This window comes from Eurosta solidaginis, chromosome 3, assembly GCF_040869045.1.
Source record: "Eurosta solidaginis isolate ZX-2024a chromosome 3, ASM4086904v1, whole genome shotgun sequence".
NCBI classification, from domain to species: domain Eukaryota; kingdom Metazoa; phylum Arthropoda; class Insecta; order Diptera; family Tephritidae; genus Eurosta; species Eurosta solidaginis.
In genome coordinates, this window is record NC_090321.1 from 208887862 (window position 1) to 208908732 (window position 20871).

General features: G+C 31.8%; 1 protein-coding gene across 23 annotated transcripts in view; it reads left to right on the forward strand.

Annotated features, from left to right (window-relative positions):
• The window catches only part of grh (grainy head), a 663099-nt gene that overhangs the window by 533960 nt on the left and 108268 nt on the right, over positions 1 to 20871 (forward strand). For all 23 annotated transcript variants that reach the window (XM_067774942.1, XM_067774948.1, XM_067774949.1 and 20 more), the window contains 2 exons: positions 1823 to 1934; positions 9364 to 9458. In XM_067774942.1, coding sequence (XP_067631043.1) covers positions 1823 to 1934; positions 9364 to 9458 — 207 coding nt within the window. The remainder of the gene's footprint in view (positions 1 to 1822; positions 1935 to 9363; positions 9459 to 20871) is intronic.

Below are 20871 nucleotides of genomic sequence, written 5' to 3' on the forward strand. Positions count from 1 at the left end.
TACTAACGTTCGTATCGCCAATCTGTTGAATAAATAACTCCAATATTCAATAATGCAAAATGGTCTTTATTAGAATACTTCACAATAACACTTATACTTCGCAACTGATAGCGTGCTTAAATCAAACTGATTGGTCGTGCCTCGGCTGGTGCTGCTTTTATACTCTTTGGTTTCCTCGTTGGCATATTTCTAGGCGTTTCTATTTCTAGAATTTACTACTTCTTTACCAGCTATAAACTTATCAGCTATAACTACAGATGCACGATTACAGCTTCTCGCATAGCCATATGCACGTGTTTACATATTTGAGTGATACTTCCACCGATGATTGCCTACTTTTGGGAGCATGTATTTGTGCGTTTTTCTCCGCTGCTTGTATGGACATATGTGAAGACATAATGATTGATTTGTTTATGTGCATACAAGTCACTGCTTAGTATCGGCTTAGAGATGATAGTATCCCTTAGTATTGCTAATATTCGTCACAACATATATGGTATGACATTTGTTGCGTGAATTTTGCCCATTCTACTTAACGGTTGGAAATAACGTATTTCAAAACTCTCATCTTTTTCGATCGCTTTATTTATTTAAAGAAACAAACAGATATGAGTAGTTCTAAACCTTATGACAACATCCCGATATCGAATATACACTCCACGATGTGAATTCTTGTTCTGTGAAGCGATGACAATGAATATGAATAGAAATTTCGTACTCCTTGAAGCTCCTTTTGGAAATATTTGTAAAAATTTCATACATTTGAAAAATTAATGTTTGAAAATTATTTTCGTCTAATTGAACAAGAATTTCTCCACAAATCTCCCTTCAGTATTTTTCCGGATTTGTTGGAAAGTACTAGCGCGTTAGTGTTCCATGGAGTACGCTGAAGAACTTTTCCGAGCTGGAGTAGGTCAACCTACCCTTGAACATCGCAATGTAAATTGGGCTACATTCGACTAATCGTTTACTCCTTAAAGAATGTTCTTTAAATACTTCTAGAATGCTCTCTAAATATTCCTATTTTTTCTGGCTTACCAAATAGCTCTTTCATCGGTTTTCTTGCATTGGGTAGCAACTGAACTAAAAGTTAGATCTCAAGAGATGATATTTGAAGCTTGCTCAACTGCTTAACTCACTACCAATGCTTTTATTGAATCAACCGTATGTTTATTTTAACCATCAGTACGACTCTGCCTCATGTCAGAGAAGTTTTAATTAACGTAGAAAAAACAACAGCGCGAATAATGGAAGACAGTACTGCCGTCCACAGCGAAAAGGCAGTAACCTTAAAAAAAATGAAATCAGAAAAAATTAAACCTTGCTTTATATTTGAATTCGAATACTAAATATGTATTTATTTAGCTAAAGGGTAAACTATAAATATATGTCGGAAATTCCGTGAGTGAACTTTACTTCCTTTTTTCTATGGACGGCAGAGTAAACCAAATAATTGTTCTTAATTTAACTATTTTTTTTTTTTTTAATTTGTGGCAAGTTTTTAATTTAAACTCCATGCTTTTTCAATTTGTTTAGGAAGGTAATGTACCGTTTGTAGTATTACTTTTATAGGCAGTAAACTCTTGGAATCAGTCTTACTTACTTAATTGGCGCTTAACCGTCTAAACGGTTATGGCCGTCCAACAAAGCGCGCCAGTCCATGCTAAAGTAATAAGTGTGGAATATTTTTTGACGTATTAGTACATCCTATACTCACTAATATGAAAAGTTTATAACATTAGGATCCTTATTATTCCCTATTAAGTTTAAATAGATTGCTTTTTAATATTCGATTATTAATTGTTTTACTTTCTTTCTACAGAGTGTTATTATGCTGATATTTCGTGAAGAAAAAAGTCCTGACGATGAAATCAAAGCTTGGCAATTCTGGCATAGTCGACAACATTCGGTTAAACAGCGTATTTTAGATGCAGGTAAGTTGAATGTTATCAAAATAGTTTTAATGTACAATATTATTTAAGAAAAGGATATGTAGCATTAAACCGACTAGTATTGGCTAACCAAAATATTGTCGCTATGCTCTTCCTTTATAGCATGCTATATCAAAAAGGCTAAAAGGAGCCAGATTTTGGGTGATAACTTCAAAGCCTTTAGAAATAGTCAAAGAGAGGATAGCCTGTATAATTTTACCTTTAACCAACTTTCATTTGATACCTGTTTTGAACTAATCAATGCTTTCACTATACCAAGATCATTTTTTATCTATCCCACCCTAATACATTTACATACCGACGACTTAGTTTAATATCACCCCATCTCCGCTGCTAGTTCGTAACGGTCTTATTACAGAACATTTTTGTTTTACACACGCCGTATCTCAAACTGTGTTTCATATATGTCCTATATTACGTCAAAACGTATTAAACTTGAGCATAAGTGAGGCATTTTTGAGATAAATTTTGAGAAAGACAGTTTTTGAACAAAAATCTAAATTATACCCTATATGACATTATTTTATTTTCTCTGTATTATTTTCGATAGGTTTTTTTGACATACACACAAAATCTGAAATATTATTTTTCTAAAAATATTCTTTGGTTTGAAAGAATTTCATTTTATTTGTGAAAATATTTATTTGATTTGAAAAAATTTAATTTTATTTCCTTTAATTTTAGAAAGTTTCACTTCATTTAAAAAAGTTTCATTTTATTTGAAAAAGTTTTATTTGACTTTAGAAAGTTTCACTTGATTTCATAAAATTTAATTTGATTTGAAAAAGTTTCATTTGATTTGTTAAAAATTCCATTTAATTTGAAAAAGCTTCACTTGATTTCATAAAATTTAATTTGATTTGAAAGAAAAAAAGTTGATTTGACTTGAGAAAGTATCAATTGATTTGAAAATAGTTTCAGTTGACTTGCGAAAGTTTCATTTGATTTGAAAAACTTTCATTTTATTTGAAAAATTTTCACTTGATTCGGAAAAATTTTATTTTATTTGGAAAAAGGTTAATTTGATTTGATAAAATTTCCATTTGATTTAAAAAAATTTCGTTTAATTTGGGAATGTTTCACTTCATTTAAGAAAAGTTTCATTTGATTTGGAAAAATTGCGTTCCATTTGAAAAAAGTTAGACTTTCCAAAGTAGGAAAAAAAAATGAAAATTAAAAAAAACTGCTAAAGGAGGTGTAACCACCGTAGTTTTGGTGTTTTAGGTGTATTTCAGAGGTTTTCCCGCAAATTACAAACTAAAAATGTGATGGCCTTAATTATTTTCTTCCGAACTCAAAGCAATTTCCGGTATTCTTTATGTGGGAAAACTTTGAAAGGGTCTTCTAGAATAGTACGGCAACATGTTTTGAAGCAAAAGTTTAACAATTGTTTTTGTTTTTATCGGCCTATTGATAAATGATTCAAGGTTCGATTCGAGCTCAAGGCCTGAACAATAATTTTTTTCTAATGATAATTATTTTTATTTTTTTAATTTTTCTAAATTAGAAAAATTGTATTTTGTTTTTGGAATAGTAAGTAAATATAGTTGGTAAAAAGGAATAGAAGTAGCAAATTTGCCAGTCAAACAAACCACCGCTGTATAGCTAAATGGTTAGCGCAGCATGCCTAAAGCGTACTGATGATGAAGGCTTAGCACCCTTCGAAATGGATCTATCTGCGCAGCTATGGCAGGTTGTCTGAAAAATTTTTCTACTTACTATTCCAAAAACAAAATACAATTTTTCAAATTTAGAAAAATTAAAAAATAACAATAATTATCATTAGAAAAAAGTTATCGTTCAGGCCTTGAGCTCGAATCGAACCTTGAATCGCAAAAGTTTAATTATAATTTAAATTTTTTTAATGTACATTTTTATGGAAAATTTTGTATATTTGATAGCGTAACTTTTGAAAAGACGCATAAAAATGAGGATGATTAAAAATTTTCGGCCGCCTTATTCTCAGCTAGCTGTATGAGAGTAAACAATTTCGTCTTCCCAAAAAACTAAAAGCCAAACCTTTTTAAATTACAAAATGGCTTTCTGAAAATTATATTTACAGCTAAGTTATGACCTTCGTTACACATTGAATGCTTAATATTTAAACACGGCATGCAGCTTAGTGTGCCTACATACCACATGCACTGCATATATAAGAGTTACGCACAAAGTCCATCTACATAAAAGCGGGTGGGTGGTTGAGGTTACACCGCTCTTGCCTTTGAAAATTACAAAAATACAGCATTTATTAATTTTGCTGAATATGCACACAAGCAAACTTATGCGCATGCGCGCAGCATCCAATTAGCGCCGCATATGAACTTTTTGACGCGCAGCTGGTGGGCATGAAAAATGGCATAATATAAGCAACATGCAACATAAGAGGATGTGTGTGCATGTATTAACAACCTTAAACACATATACATACATATTTTTATTTCAAAAACTTGAAAAAACAAAAAGTCACATACTGTACTCGCATTTATTCTAGCATCAGCTTGCCTGTGGCGTTACACCCCTTAGCTGCTGCACAAACGTGCACACTTTTACTAATTTTTTATGTTCAAAACATATGCACAAAACAGCATATGCTTATACACACATGAGTGCAGTTATGCATGTTCTTGTGTGCTGATACACTCCATTTGGTTTTCAATAGATTGACCAGCCAGCCATTCAGCCAACAACAAAAAAAAAGAATTTTTCGCAGTAGTGGCGCTTATCAGCTGCTGCAAATCGTTGTTGCATAAATACTAGCAACTTGCAACATTTCACAATTAATAGTTAAAATACAATAAAATTTTGTAATTTACGACTAAAAAGAAATTTTACAGGCAATTGATGTGGTAACTTCTTCTTATTCTTGATATTCTTTTGATTGCAATGATAAGCATCAATGTTGCAAGTTGTTAATTTTTAATTTTTAATGCGTATGCAATCGCAAATGACTGTATGTATTAACAAAACAACATCAACAACAGCAGTGTTGCTATAAAATCAACACCTGCCACAACTCAATGATAAATGTGCATTGTTTAATTGTAAAATATTCGTTTTTATTGCGTCAAGCAGGCGCTGTTGACTACATTGGAAAGTGTTTATTACTGATAATGTTGAAATTCTCAAATTACACAATTCAAATTGGTGACAAATGTACGGGCTTGCAAACATATTTAGATAGACTAATTTATTATCCTCTATAGTAGGATAAAAATAAATAGAGTAAATTTGGAAATAATCATCAAGCGCTTAATCAAGGATAATAACAGTACTTAATTTTATTATAAAAATTTGTGTTTAGTAATTAATTTTTGTTATTTTCAAGCGAAAAAAACTTTTTATAAATTGATATGAATGCATGATTTTGAATTTATTGAACATTTTTGGGAAAAATTTAAACAACGCGACAAGGCGACAGCTGTTCCGTTTATACCTTGCAAATCACCTCAAAATATTTTCGCCGAAAGTCTGATTCGAAGCAGCATTGCTAAATAATCGATCTGGTGACAAACCGAATCGATCAGAGCCAAGCCTTGTTCTTGTGCAATTTTTTCTAATTGCGTTTTGCTGCATTTAATTATTTTTACTTTTTTAAGTTTTACATTTTCTTCGCAAACTGATACATATTTATAAAAAAAAATGTTTCCGAGAAGCTTTTATTATATTCGTGAATAGCTTCGTTTTAGCGCCTGGAAATCTGCAAAATTTAATTCGCAGTTGAGTACACAAAAAACAAGCAAACTTCGTCAGTTAAGAAAAAGTTTCGTGAATTGTTTAACAGGAACTATGCCAAAAAAAACTTTTTCAAAAAATTTCGAAAACTCTAAATTTTTTATTGCGAGTTTTCAGAATTTTTTGAGTAAGTAGTTTTGCAATCAAACCGTCAATTTATAAGTCTCTCAACAATTCGTTTTGATTTTTGACATTTTTTTCACGAAGCGCATTTTATATTTTGGTAAAAAAAATTTCCGAAATTTGTTTGAAGCTTCTTTAATTCCTTATTTTTGCTGTTTTCCTCATTTTACTCATATACGACGAACGCATACTTTTGCTCTTTTTATATGAAAAGAACTTGTAGAATTTCCTACAGGGAACTAAATATTTTTAATACAAGAAAAATTGCATAACCAAAACAAAAAATTTTGAGTTTATCGAATAGTGTTTGACATTAAAAAAATTTCATTATGGCCAAGAAATTTTTAAACTATATGAACAATTCTCCTATATTCAAGACTTTTCAACAGATTTAAAAAATACAAAAAAAATAAATAAATAAATGTAAGGCGCGATAACCTCCGAAGAGATCTAAGGCCGAGCTTCTCTTCCAATTTGCGTCGTGCTCCTCTTGATTTTTCCCTACAAATTGGCCGGACGGGACCTACATGTTTTATGCCGACTCCGAACGGCATCTGCAAGGCAGATGAGTTTTCACTGAGAGCTTTTCATGGCAGAAATACACTCGGAGCGCTTGCCAGACACTGCCGAGGGGCGACCCCGCTTAGAAAAATTTTCTTCTAATTGAAAAATCTTATTTCTAAAATTTTGATGTTGCTTTGCCCGGGAGTTGAACCCAGGGCATACGGCGTGATAGGCGGAGCACGCTACCATCACACCACGGTGGCCGCCAAAAATACAAAAAAGAGTTAGAAAAAAAATCGACCACAAAAGAAATAAAAAATTTCGAACTTATCATTTAGTTAAAAAAAAAACAGTTTTGAGTGGCTGCCAAAGCAATTAATAAAGATTGAAACCATTTTCTCAAAAAAAAAAAAAATAAATTAAAAACTTAAACAAAAACTCGAAAAGAAAAAACCATTAGAAAAAATTGTCATATAAACCAACAGTTTTCAGGTAAAAAATAAAAACAAAGTTCAAAAAAACCCTCGACCACGAAAATAAATTTAAAAAAAATGTAATTTAAAATGCAATTTAAATTAACGTTGTTCAGTTAGAAAAAAATTCAAATTAAACAAGTAAATGTGTCTAAGATCGGGTGTAACCGAACATTATATACTCAGCGTGAGCTTCAATTGTACATTTCATTTCAGATAAATTATTTTTCTACATAACACGTGGCACCGCCCATTTAAAAAAAAAATTTCTCCGCATTTCCTCTTACAATAAAACTTGATAAGTGAAATATCATTGATTCAAAACTATTTTTTGCTAAGTTATAGCTTATTATTATAGTCTGCGACCCTTTTAAACTTGGTCTTTAACCGATCCCGTCCATTTTTACTACAAATATTTTCTGCTATAGGGAAATTTTGTGTACTCAATTTTATTACGATCCGTTAATTTTCTTCGGGTTTTGGCTCCCAAAACATACACAATTGCTTAGTCATAAAAGGGGCGGCGCCTCGCCCATTTTTAAAATTTTGAAGTTTTTCCTTTTATTGTTATAAATTCACTTGGGAAATGAAACACCATTGATATAAAGCTCTTTTTTGCACAGATATAGCTTATTTTATTCGTACACGACCCTTTTATAAATCTTTTATATAAAAGTGGGCGTGGTCTTTAACCGATCTCGTCCGTTTTTTCTAGAAATATTTCTTGCAATAGGGAAAATTTGTGTACTCAATTTTATTACGATCCGTTAATTTTTCTTCGAGTTATGGCTCCCGAAACATAGAAAATTGCTTAGTCATAAAAAGGGCGGTGCCACGCCCATTTTTTTAGTTTGAACTTTTCCCTATTCATTGTTGTAAATCCACTTGGGAAATGAAATACCATTGATATAAAGCTCTTTTTTGCAAAGATATAGCTTATTTTATTCGTCCACGACCCTTTTAAAAATCTTTTATATAAAAGTGGGCGTGGTCCTTAACCGATTTCGTTAATTTTCCTTCAAAGCATTCCTTATAGTAAAGGTAACCTCTCTGCCGAATTTTGTTACGATGGGTTTAATGAGTTTTGAGTTATGATTAATAATATTTGTAAAATTGATTTTATCACTACTGGCCGATTTTAAATTTTTTTATCAAGATATCAGTCCACATGTCAAATTTCAACATTTAGGTGTATTGTTTACTAAATAGTCAGGTGTTTTGTGTTTTCCAAAATGTTATATATATAAAGAGTGGGCGTTGTTTTCATCCGATTCCACTCATTTTCAATACCAATCTATTCTGGGTCCAGATAAGCACATGTACCAAATTTGGTGAAGATATCTCAATACTTACTCAAGTTATCGTGTTAACGGACAGACGGACATGGCTCAATCAAATTGTTTTTCGATACTGATGATTTTTATATATGGAAGTCTATATCTATCTCGATTCCTTTATCATCATAAAGTTATCACATTTTAATACTTTTCAACAAATCTAAAAAAAGTTCAATAAATTGTTCCTTAAAAATTTTTCCTTCACTTACTACAAAATGAACAAAAATTTTAAAATATTGTTCGATTATTGAAAGATATAACACTTTTCAAAAAACAAAATAAATTTGAATGTTTAACAAATAAAATTTTATTCAGATAATTTCTGAAATAAAAAAAAAATTTTAAGTCTCTGATAAGATAATTTTCAAAACACTACACATTTCTAAAAATAAAAAAATTTTATTCCAAATTAAATACAAAAACATTGGAGAATATTATTACGAACATGTCCAATATAAGATAAAAAGTGAACCATTAGAAATCGCTAAAATTATAAAAAAAATTAAAAAAAAATAAAAATTTGGAAAACTCGAACGTTATTTGAAGTTTCAAAAAGTTATTTGAGTTCTCTTCATACAAATTTCTGAAATTCTTTGGCAAATTTCTTATTTTTTATTCAATTCGCCTGGTAACTCTACAAGTTTTTGGAAATATCAAAAACCATTGCAGAAATTCTTAAAATTACAAAAACCAAAAAACACTTCGTCACACTAACAGTAACCTCTTAAACTCATGTTGAAATGAAGCGCAATCAAATGAGTTCGATGACTTCCGAACATGCCCAGTAAGAGATACAATTTTATTAATACTGAAATTAGTTTTCGAATTTTAAAAAAGTTTTTCAGTTCAAGACAACATAATTTTAAAATTATGAAAAATTCAGAAAAAAATAAAAAAGGGCTAAATTAATTCTAATAATTTCGAACATGTCAAAAATATTAAGAAGACATGTTTTATTGGACATTGTAACAATTTCAAAAAGTTTTAAAATTTTCAGAATGATATGTAGAAAAATTCAAAAATTTAAGTGGTGTAATTTCGAACATGCCCATTTTCTTGAATACAGCTGCTTTCCACTCCAAATTTGTTATCACACAAAAATGTTTATTATTAATAAAGCTTAATTTTTATGTTTGCATATTTGACCCATCCTAATGTGAACGTAGGAATTTACCAAATAAATTTATTCTAAATTCACATTTTTCGCAATTTATTAATGCTCTTTTTTAAACTAATTTGCAGACACAAAAAATTCCGTCGGTCTCGTTGGTTGCATCGAGGAGGTCTCCCACAATGCCATTGCTGTCTATTGGAATCCGCTAGAAAGCTCAGCCAAGGTAAGCAAACGTACAAAATAGATGGCTTTAGATATTTTACATAAACGAAAAATAGTTAAATAGTTTTGCATTTGAGAGCGGCACCGGAAATTGTCCCTTTTTAAAACAACAAAGCTGCAGCTGCTTGACGAAGTGGATGGCTACGGCCCATACAGCAAAAGCTGCTGATCAATGGCCGCAATACCAATTAACTGGCACACAAATTATCCTGAGGCGTTTCAGCACCACCACCAATACTTCTACTTAAAGCAAAAACAATAACTGATGAAGCAACAACAATAAACTTTTGGAATAAAAACAATAGTTACAACAATAACACCAACAATAGTATTAGCATCCTCACAGCTTTTTGGTGCTCGTAATGCTCAACCTCGTTCACATCGCCGCCACCAAATGAATAATTACAATGTCGCTCCAGCTGCTACTGCTTTAGCTATTTCACTACTCCCTGCTGCCTTGCAATTATTTTACGTCGTAAGGTAAACGCATTCTGGACGTTGACAAAGTTGGTCTTGGGTTTGTAGCGAATTGCAACAAATGCGAAAAGCGGTAGCAAACCAAGCAATTGGCTACTGTTTTGTAGGAATCAAGAATATGATCAAATCTGCAACTAGCAAGTGGTTTGAGTTGTTATTGTTGTTCTGGCTTGCTGTTGTTGCTGGTGTGGTCGTGTTGGTGGTCTTTGGTTCGTTTGTGGTAGTTTGTTCGCCCCGCATAGTTTGCAGCCAATGAATTTAATGATAATGAAAAGCCATAAATATCAAAAACCGATTAAAGCTAATCAAGCTTAATTGCAAAAATTTTTGCAAAGGCACTATTACACAAGTGCGAGAACCCATACATACCAAAACAAATGCCATAGTTGCATACAAATTAGGCAACAACCCGAAAACAAAAAGTACAAAAAAATGTACGCGCGCAGCGAAAATTGCTTCCGCCTAGACTCTCTTAGATGGCAATGTGCGCATGCGCATAACTTTTTAAAAAAATATCTCAATTTCCGTCTATAAAATTATGCACAGCGCTGTTTTAGATGCAGTGGCAGTTTGCAGCAAACGTCGTGTATCGTCAAAGTACGGTGGGACAACCTTATAAGATTGAAACAACACATAATAAAAACTATGAAAGATCTCGATAAATTTTGGAAGTTTAAAAAAGTTTTTAAATCTTTGCGCACAATTTTCTAAAATTCAACATATTAAATATATCATAAAATTTAAAATATAGTACAAAAAGTGTTGAAAAAGAAGACTCGAACATAAAATCTGATATAGAAATCGAACAAAATTGTTTGATTGTTAAAAAGGAATCGACTTATCAATTTCGCCATGCAACTAAAAATCTGAAATATTTTGACTAACTTGTAAAAAAAAATTTGAATCTTAAAACAAGACTTAGTAAATATTTTTCGAATAATTTTCGAAATTAAAATACTTTGTAGACAATTTTTGAAGACTCAACACAGCAAGATTAGAAAATAAAATAAAATTTTTAGAAATCTAAAAAAAAATTGGTTGAAACATGCAAATGGATCGATTCTTCAATATAAGTACAATTCTAGAATACTGTGAGTAACTCACAAAAAAAAAATTTAAATTTAACAAGTAAAGGTGTCTAAGTTCGAGTATAACCGAATATTATAAACTCAGCGAAAGCTTCAATTGTACATTTCATTTCAGATAAATTACTTTTCTACATAACACGTGGCACCGCCCAAAAAAAAAAAATGTCTCCCCATTTCCTCTTACAATAAAACTTGATAAGTGAAATATCATTGATTCAAGACTATGTTTTGTTAGGTTATAGCTTATTATTTTAGTCTACGACCCTTCGACCCTTTTAAACTTGTTTTATATCTAAGTTGCCCGGGTCTTTAACCGATCCCGTCCATTTTTACTAGAAATATTTTCTGCTATAAGGAAAATATGTGTACACAATTTCATTACGATAGATTAATTTTTCTTCGAGTTATGGCTCCCGAAACATAGAAAATTTCTTATTCATAAAAGGGGCGGTGCCTCGCCCATTTTTTAAATTTGAAGTTTTTCCTATTTTTTGTTATAAATCCACTTGGGAAATGAAATATCATTGATATAAAGCTCTTTTTTGCAAAGATATAGCTTATTTTATTCATCCACGACCCTTTTAAAAATCTTTTATATTAAAGTGGGCGTCGTCCTAACCGATTTCGTTAATTTTTCTTCAAAGCATTCCTTATAGTGAAGGTAACCTCTCTGCCGAATTTTGTTACGATGGATTTAACGATTTTTGATTTTGATTAATAATATTTGTAAAATTGATTTTATCACATGTGGGCGGTGCCACGACCATTTTAAAATTTTTTATCAAGAGTCTCAATATCAACCAATGTGTCAGATTTCAACATTCAAGGTGTATTATTTACTAAAGAATCAGGTTTTTTGTGTTTTTTATCGTGCTAACGGACGGACGGAAATCTATATATATCTCGATTCCATTATATCTGCACAACCAACCGTTATCCAATCAAAGTTAATATGCTCTGTGTGCAAAGCACGCTGAGTAAAATATATATATTTATATGAATAAAGTTGTAAAAAATGCATAATTTTAAAACTTTCTACAAAACTTTCGAAAATTCGACAATCTCAAATATTTTGAGACAGAATAGATTTCAGAAAATCTGACAAAAGGTCCAAGCTATAGCAGCGATTTCGATCAAACCAAACAAATTTTCCAAGCTGCTATTTGCATTTTGAAAAAATGGAAAAAAAAATTAAAAAAAGTTTAATTTTTGCGATATTATTTTAAAATTGTCAAAAATAATGTTGCAGAATTTCTTGAATGATTTACGAAACTTAAAAAAATTTAGTCACTAACATTTTAAAATAGTATATAAAACTCTCGAAAATACCTTTTACAGAAAAATAAAAAAAATCGTTGCTTAGAAGAAATATCAAAAAAACTGAAAATCAGGATACAATAAATTGCAAAAATGCTCAATAAAGCAATAAATCTTGTTAACTTTGAATAGATTTTGAAAATTAAAAATTTTTTTCCCAACATATTTTGAAACTGTGTTACCAAATTTTTCGAAGGTTTAACGCATTTCAGAAATTTGTCAGAAGTCAGAATAAAATTGCAAAAAAAATCAGATCACTTTTAGTTTTGTTAAAATTTTTTACTTTTCTAAAAAACCCCACCCTTAAACTGTCCCACTGTACAGTGTTGATATAAGCATATTGAAACGAAAAAATTCTTGCCACCTGAATCAATCGCCAATGCTATTATTAATAATTTATTGTTGTAGGTAGTAGCTTTCGTGTTTATTGTAAAGCTGCTTTTTCTGATTCGCTGCTGTAACTACATAAATACATGTAATTATTGTTGTTGCTTTATGTAGCTATCTTACGCCGCTATTTTATTATCTATAATCAGCCCCAGGGCTGAAAGTAAATTTTTCACCTTCACCAGCAATTGGTAGTGCGCATGCGTTAAATTCTTTCCTGCTGCAGATTGCTGCTTGTTACTAAGCTGTTGTTGTTGGTTCTGTTGAATGGGTGGTGATGGAGTTGGTGGCGTCTCTTTTACCACTGCGGCTATCAGCAATTGAAATGTTGCATTTATGACTTTTGTTCATTTCTTTTTATCGCATCTATCACTGTTGTTGTTATTATATGCATAATTTTCATATGAAGTACCTAGTTAAATATTTATTTGCTTGCACACGGAAATTGGTAAGTTTTTGAAATTTTTAAGAAATTATAAGCATTCTAAAATAAAGAACTCTAACAACAGCATTCGCAACAGCTTCTCTATAACCAAATTTTAATTCGTTATTGCAAATTTTTACCCAAGTTTATAAACATTATTTATGTGCAATGCCGACACTCCATAATTTTAAATTTTCATGCGCACCTGTGCCTTCTATGTACGCCTCCTCTGGCAACTCGAGTTTTAAATTTAGTTTCCAATTTTATCTGCAGCTTGGTATCTGGAGAGTGCCTAGTGTGGGTGAAGTTGCTCATATGCAATTTTTATTTACTTCATTTTCCTTGTTTGCCAATTTCTTGTGGCGAGGAATTCCCCATCGAATTGATTTTTGTAGTTAGGTAATGTATGTTTGTATATTTATACAATTTTTTTTAGAGCTAAATAGAATAACTTTTTGGTCAAGAGAAATGTGTTGGCAACAGGCTTATATGATGTCCACACGACACCCAAGTCAGGCTCGAAATTATTTACTACATAGCTGCGAAACGATACTGTTCCCTGGTTCTGGCGTTGCTCCGTCCTATTGTCGAAAAACTTAAATTTCGCCATATGTCTAGAATGTATATGTTGGAAAAGTGGGCGGCACTCCATCCCCTTCTGGAAACATTTAATTTCGCCTGGGATAGGAATAGGAGCATGAATAGGATGAATGGGAAAATGACTGGGTATAGGAATAGGAATAAGAATATAAATTGCCACTGGAATAGAAACAGAAATAGGGATAGGACTATCAATATGAATAGCAATAGGAATCGGCATAGGAAAAGAGCTAGGAATAGGTATAAAAATGAGAGTAGACATTTTACTAGGAAGAGGAATAAAATTTGACATAGGAATAGAAATAGGAATAGGTAAAATAATAGGAGTAGGAATATCAAAAGGCATATGAATAGGAACATGATTAGGAATGGGAAAAGGAAAAGGACTGGGAATACGAGTAGGAATAAGAAAAGGACCAGGTATTGCCTTAGGACTAGAAAAAAATAGGAATATGAATAGCAATAGGATTGGGAATAGCAATACCGCTAGAAATTGAAATAGCAAAGCAAATGAAATGGGCTTAATAATAGGTAATGAATTTGGAGTGTGACTAGAAACATGGAAATGAAAAGTGAAAAGAAGATTAAGTGGCAAAGAAAAAAGAAAATAAAGAATGGAAAGCAGGTGATGAGAAATAGGAGGATAAAAGCTGAAGGGAGAAGCGGAAGAAAAGGATGAGTGAAAGAAAAGCTGGAGGATTGGAAAGAAGAAGATGGAGTGAGACATAAGAGAACAAGTAAAGGTTTCTAAGTTCGGGTGTAACCGAACATTATATACTCAGCGTGAGCTTCAATTGTATATTTCATTTCAGATAAATTACTTTTCTACATAACACGTGGCACCGCCCAATTAAAAAAATTGTCTCCCCATTTCCTCTTACAATAAAACTTGATAAGTGAAATATCATTGATTCAAAACTATTTTTTGCTAAGTTATAGCTTATTATTCTAGTCTACGACCCTTTTAAATTTGGGTTATATCTAAGTTGCCGTGGTCTTTAAACGATCGCGTCCATTTTTGCTAAAAATATTTTCTGCTATAAGGAAAATGTGTGAACACAATTTCATTACGATATGGCTCCCGAAACATAGAAAATTGTTTAATCATAAAGGGGCGGTGCCACATCCATTTTCAAAAATTTTAGTGTTTTCCAATTTAATGTTATAATTCAATTTAGAAAGTAAAATTATATTGACACAAAGCTTTTTCGCTAAGATATAGCTTATTTTATTCGTCCACGACCCTTTTAAAAATCTTTTATGTAACAGTGGGCGTGGTCCTTAACCGATTTCGTTAATTTTTCTTCAAAGCATTCCTTATAGTAAAAGCAACCTCTCTGCCGAATTTTGTTACGATAGGTTAAACGGCTTTTGATTTATGATTAATAATATTTGTAAAATTGATTTTATCACAATTGGGCGGTGCCACGCCCATTTAAAATATTTTTTTTTTTTTTAATTTTTATCAAGAGTCCAATATCAGTCCACATGTCAAATTTCAACATTCTAGGTGTATTATTTACTAAATAATCAGGTTTTTTGTGTTTACCAAAAAGTTATATATATAAAAAGTGGGCGTGGTTATCACCCGATTTCGATCATTTTCAATACCAATCTATTCTAGGTCCAGATAAGCTCGTGTACTTAAGTTATCGTGTTACCGGACGGACATGGCTCAATCAAATTTTTTTTCGATACTGATGATTTTGATATATGGAAGTCTATATCTACCTCGATTCCTTTATACCTGTACAACCAACCGTTATCCAATCAAAGTGTGCAAAGCACAGTGAGTATAAAAAGGGAAGTATTTTGAGTCATTTTTCGGATGACACAACTTTTCATGGGTCTGCGAGTTTATATAAAAACAGTTGTGATTTTATGCCGACTTCGAACTGTTTTGGCATGTATTAATACTGGGGAACTAGGGAACTTCATTCCTACCACTTCCGACGAGAAAGTGGGTTTACATACGGAGCATTTTTTTTTATGCCAAAATGAGGTTGAGTGGTTGAATGAAGAAAAATAGCCATAAAAGAATTTAAAAACAAAAAATGGAAAAAATGCGAAAATGTTTCTGTTTAATTTTTCAGCTGTATAGGAAACCTAAAAAAGCACACTTTACAAGTCGTTGCGTACTTACATTATAAATTTGCTTTACAAAGCTATTTTTAGATACCAAAATATAGCAGATTCTGCGTTTTATAATATTTTCTAAAAATATTCAATATACAGCTTTATGTCCAATAAATTTGCAGTTTAACCAAACTTGGATTTGGAATCTTAGTAGTCCCAATTAATTATGAAATTTTTTTTCGTAGGATGTTTAAAGTTTTTTCAATGCTAGGTATGTACATATGTGTAAGTATATTAAACATATTGTTCGAAAATCTCAGTACATGCAAATTAAATTTGTTTAGCATTAACTTTTATAACATGTATAAATAAATATGCATGTACATGTAAATATTTTTAAAATACATACCTGTTTACACAGCTACATATTAGTGCTATACATTTTTCACAAATTAGCACCTAAACCGCTCAATGGCGTTGTTTTTATTTGCGCAAACAACTAAAAAATGTTTAATTTATAGCAAAAATTTAACGAAAAACGGAACGACAAAAAAATACAAAAAAAAACCAAAAACAATAATGAATTATTTAGCTACAGCAATGAAAATGTTAATTGTTGCCTTATTTTTTATTTTTATTTTATTTACTTCACCATTTTTTGTTTGACTTTTAAGTGAAATAGCACAAATATACGCATGAGAGCGAGTAGCAAAGTTTCAACTGGCTTTTTTATGTTTTTTGTATAATATTTTTTTTTTTTTTTTGTCAATATATACATGCAGGGACGGACTAAAGATTTACGAGGCCCGGGACTAAAATGAATATGGGGCCCACTTAAGAGGGGCAAAATATGATCTTTTTTTTAAATAAATAAGAACTGTTATAATTATTTTTATAATTTATTTTCGCAAATATTTTTTCATTAATGCCTTTCACTTGATATTTTAACCTATTACTATATGTGCAGGCTTTTGATATATTTAAGCACCTCACCAGGCTTTTTACTCTATATTACGAAGAGGATAAGAGAGACAGAGCGGCGCATTTGTAGAGAATGTAAGCCGGCGTTTCATCCTCCTCACAAATGGAAAAGGTTTGTGTACCGGATAGATTTAACTTAGTAGGGTGATTTCCTAGGCTACAGTGTCCCGTATAGTATCTAGTGAGGGTTCGTAGTTTCTCTCTGTTTAAATTAGAGAGCTTGGCTACTCACGTTCCTTGGAGTGTAAACAATTGGGCCTGCCTTTATCCTGGACATTTAATCCAGTGTTGTTTTGACTGCTTTGTTTTCTAGTGACTTATGGTTTTTCTAGTGTGTGCCTTTTTCTCACCGCGAACTTCTAATGCATTGACTTCTGCATGAAAATTTATGATATAGCATCCCATTGGTATCATTTCTCGAAGTACACTTTACATATACCAGCTTCCGTTTTCTCGTCATCAAATTATGATCTATCTGTGAATCAGCTCTCTGAGTCAGGGTGTGTATATGGATTCCCTGTTTCACAAACACTTCAAACCGCTATGAACACCTCAAAATACCGTGAAATTTTGAGCATAGGGGCCATTGCATAACGCAGTTGCGAAATTGGATTTATTTTGCGTGTATTCTTACTTTCATATGTCCTTTTATTTTTTTCTCCTCTCTTTACTTAAAAGATATTTTGTAGTCTTAGTGCAGCAAGTGTTGTCTCTTTCTCTATTAGAACAGGTAACGGAGGTATTCCCACTAAAGCACTAAAAAAATCAGCAGGGCACGTTCTCACTAATACTTTGTTAGACTTATTTGATCGGGTTAAAAAAAGGATACCGATACTATAGAATTTTCGAAGTTATTCGAATACGGGGTTGAAATTAGTTTGCACAGTTTCAAATATAAAATTCATGAAAGTTTCTTGTTGAAATCAATAAAAAAAAGTCCACTGCAATTTTTTCGATCGCTGCTGTACATACGTATTCGTATCGGCAAATAAAAAAATTTAAATAAAATAATCCTAATTTAATCACAATATGTAAGGCATATAAAAAATGGTATGTATGTACATTAGAGAGTGTCATTTTGATGCATTTTTTTGTTTTTTTGCCTGTGTTCTATCAGAAAGTTTGAATACTTTAAGTCAAATTAATAAATTGGAAATTAAAAAATATATATAATGAAAAATAAAATAAATGTAAGGCGCGATAACCTCCGAAGAGATTTAAGGCCGAGCTTCTCTTCCAATTTTGCGTCGTGCTCCTCGTATTGCTTTATGCCGACTCTGAACTGCATCTCGAAGGCAGATGAGTTTTCACTGAGAGTTTCTCATGACAGAAATACATTCGGAGTGCTTGCCAAACACCGCTGAGGGGTGACCCCGCTTAGAAAAAAATTTCTTTTAATAGAAAAACTCGTTTCTAAAATTTTTGATGTAGCCTTAGCCGGGGTGTGAACCCAGGATTTTCAGTGTGGTTGGCGGAGCACGCTATCATCCCAAAATAATAGATATATAAAGAAACCCAAGTGCTTTAGAGGCTTAGCTCATATGTAATATTCGATTTTCGATACACTTATATTGTATCCCATCAGACGTATTGATATCGAAGCTTTGACTTAAAAGACCTATTAAAAACGTCTAAAACTTAATTTCTTGCACAAAACAGCATAACAAAACGTTCCTGCATCGAGAACTTCAAAAAATAAAAATTTATTTATTTCACAATAAGCAGCAGTCTAATGTATGCAGGTAACTAAGTATTTGAGTAGCGCCATATTTGTGAACGCTTGCTATCTCTGTTGCACAGAGCACTTGGTTGGCGAACATGGAATTGTTTGCATTTTACATACATATACCTATGATTATTTAAGTAAAAACGTATTTATGCATATATATACATATGTAGGCATATATGTACTCACTTACATACATATGCATGTGTATGTGCTCTAGCTCAAGAATGTGTCATGTCGGCCATTTGAATTAGCGGCGCATGCGTTCATAATTTCACAGAGTTATATATGTATGTAGCAAAATATACACAAATTGAATAAATGAATAAATTAAAAATTTTAATTAAACATTTTGAAACAAAACAGTGTCAAAATAAAATTTATTATTGCAATTAATTTTTTTTCCTTAAAAAAATTTAATAATTTTTCATTTATTTTGTTATCTTGAAAATAATGTGCGCTGACAATTTGACAAAAAAAATTGCAAAAAATCTTGCTTTGTTTTAAATGTTAATAAATTACTGTTTAATATAAGTTAAGGTAATTTAAAGCGCTCAATGTCAAACTCGTGCACATTAATTTTAATAATGCAAATACTTATGCCTACATCACGATCTTGTGAGGTGTTAGCCCTGCACGTAGGGACTGCTAAGATATATAGCCAAACACTTTGATTTCTAACTTGCATTATATTTCTATATATGCCTATTTATCAATGCATATTGTTTTCTACATATTTTAATTAGCAATTATACAAATATATAATGCTTTTATTTGTGCTCACAAGGTTTTCAGCACAACCAACTCTGCTTTAATTTTTTGTTCATACAATTTTAATAAAATTAATTGCAAATTATTTAGTTAAATGTATATTTCAACGGCGCACATTTTAACTTAAATTACTGCGCTAGAACAATTTCTTTACGACGCAAACGTAGGACTTATCTTTTGAGCATTGGTTGCAAAAATCACCGCTAGAAGGTATAAAAAACCTCAACATCAACTTTATCCTAAAACCGAGTAGATGAATTGCTGCGTTGCCAGGTTGAGCATGAGAATAACAATTTTTTTTTTCTTTTTTAATAAAAGTGGGCTCTCCGAAGAGAATAGCTGCTATTCGGTGGTTAGGCTCTAGCCAATCAATTCAGTTAAGAAGCAGAGTCCATACTATATTTAAACTGTCACAAGCACATGCCGCTTCCTTACTTTTATCACGCATAAGCGACTTGTTACTTAAAATGCTATTATAATTTGCGTAGAAGTCATTCTCGTTCGCATTCAGTACAATATAATGTCCAATAAATATATAAAGCTACTGCAATTAATTGCCCTTGAAGATATGAGCTTTATTTCATACGAAAAAGACTTTTGTCTTTAATGTCATCATACATAATTTGGGCCGAAATAGCTAATAATCGTGGTTTATCAAAAGGCAGTGCGTTCAAAATAAAGATGAGAAACAGAGCAAACTATCTTTCTAAAAAAATTAATCACAACTATATCTGAAATATACCTAAGTGTAAAATCTTGAGTCTAGCTTTAGAATAACATAACGGGATGTGCTCCAAATGGATGTAAGTGTAAACCAGTATAAATGGTAAGTACTGGTAAATAACAGAGATTTTATAAAACAGTTTAATATGAGTGTGTGTGTTCTTTTGTACCTCGACTAGCAAAAACATTCCCTTTTTATAGAAAAACAGGTGACGCAGTGCCAGTGACCGAAACAATCACCGAAAATACCACTGAATCGCCTTTTAAGACTTCGCTTCTATCCCTCAAAGTCATAAAGACCTCGTGCTTTGTGAATAACAGCGTGATTTACGTCTGCGACTTATCCATCGCTGTGATTTTTTACCCTTATGAGTGACTAGATTGTGAATGAAGAACAATATGATCTAAATCGCAGTTCAAATTCACGATTACCAATAATCGCAATCACAAATTACTGACTTATTTACTCATATTGTCACATACTCATTGTTTCATATTAATTTAGTTGATTGTTCCCGTAATTTCCATTATTGGCGAGCAAGCAAACGAGACGTATTTATCAAGCATTTATCAAGTATACAATGCAATTGCCTTGAGCGAGAGAGATAATATGCATTTAATAAAACTTGCTTCTAGATTTCGGATTTGCATTGGAAAAAGCAACGTCGGTGCATATGACTCTCCTATTAAGCGAGCACATCAGCTCGAAACCTTATCCGTGTACATTGGAAGAACAACCAACGTGACTATTTCCTAACCTCGCGGAACGAGTGGTCCTGTGAAAAGGCTTGCTGCGGGAAAGGGGAGTTTTCTCCATACTCGATGAACTAAAAGATCGAATGAA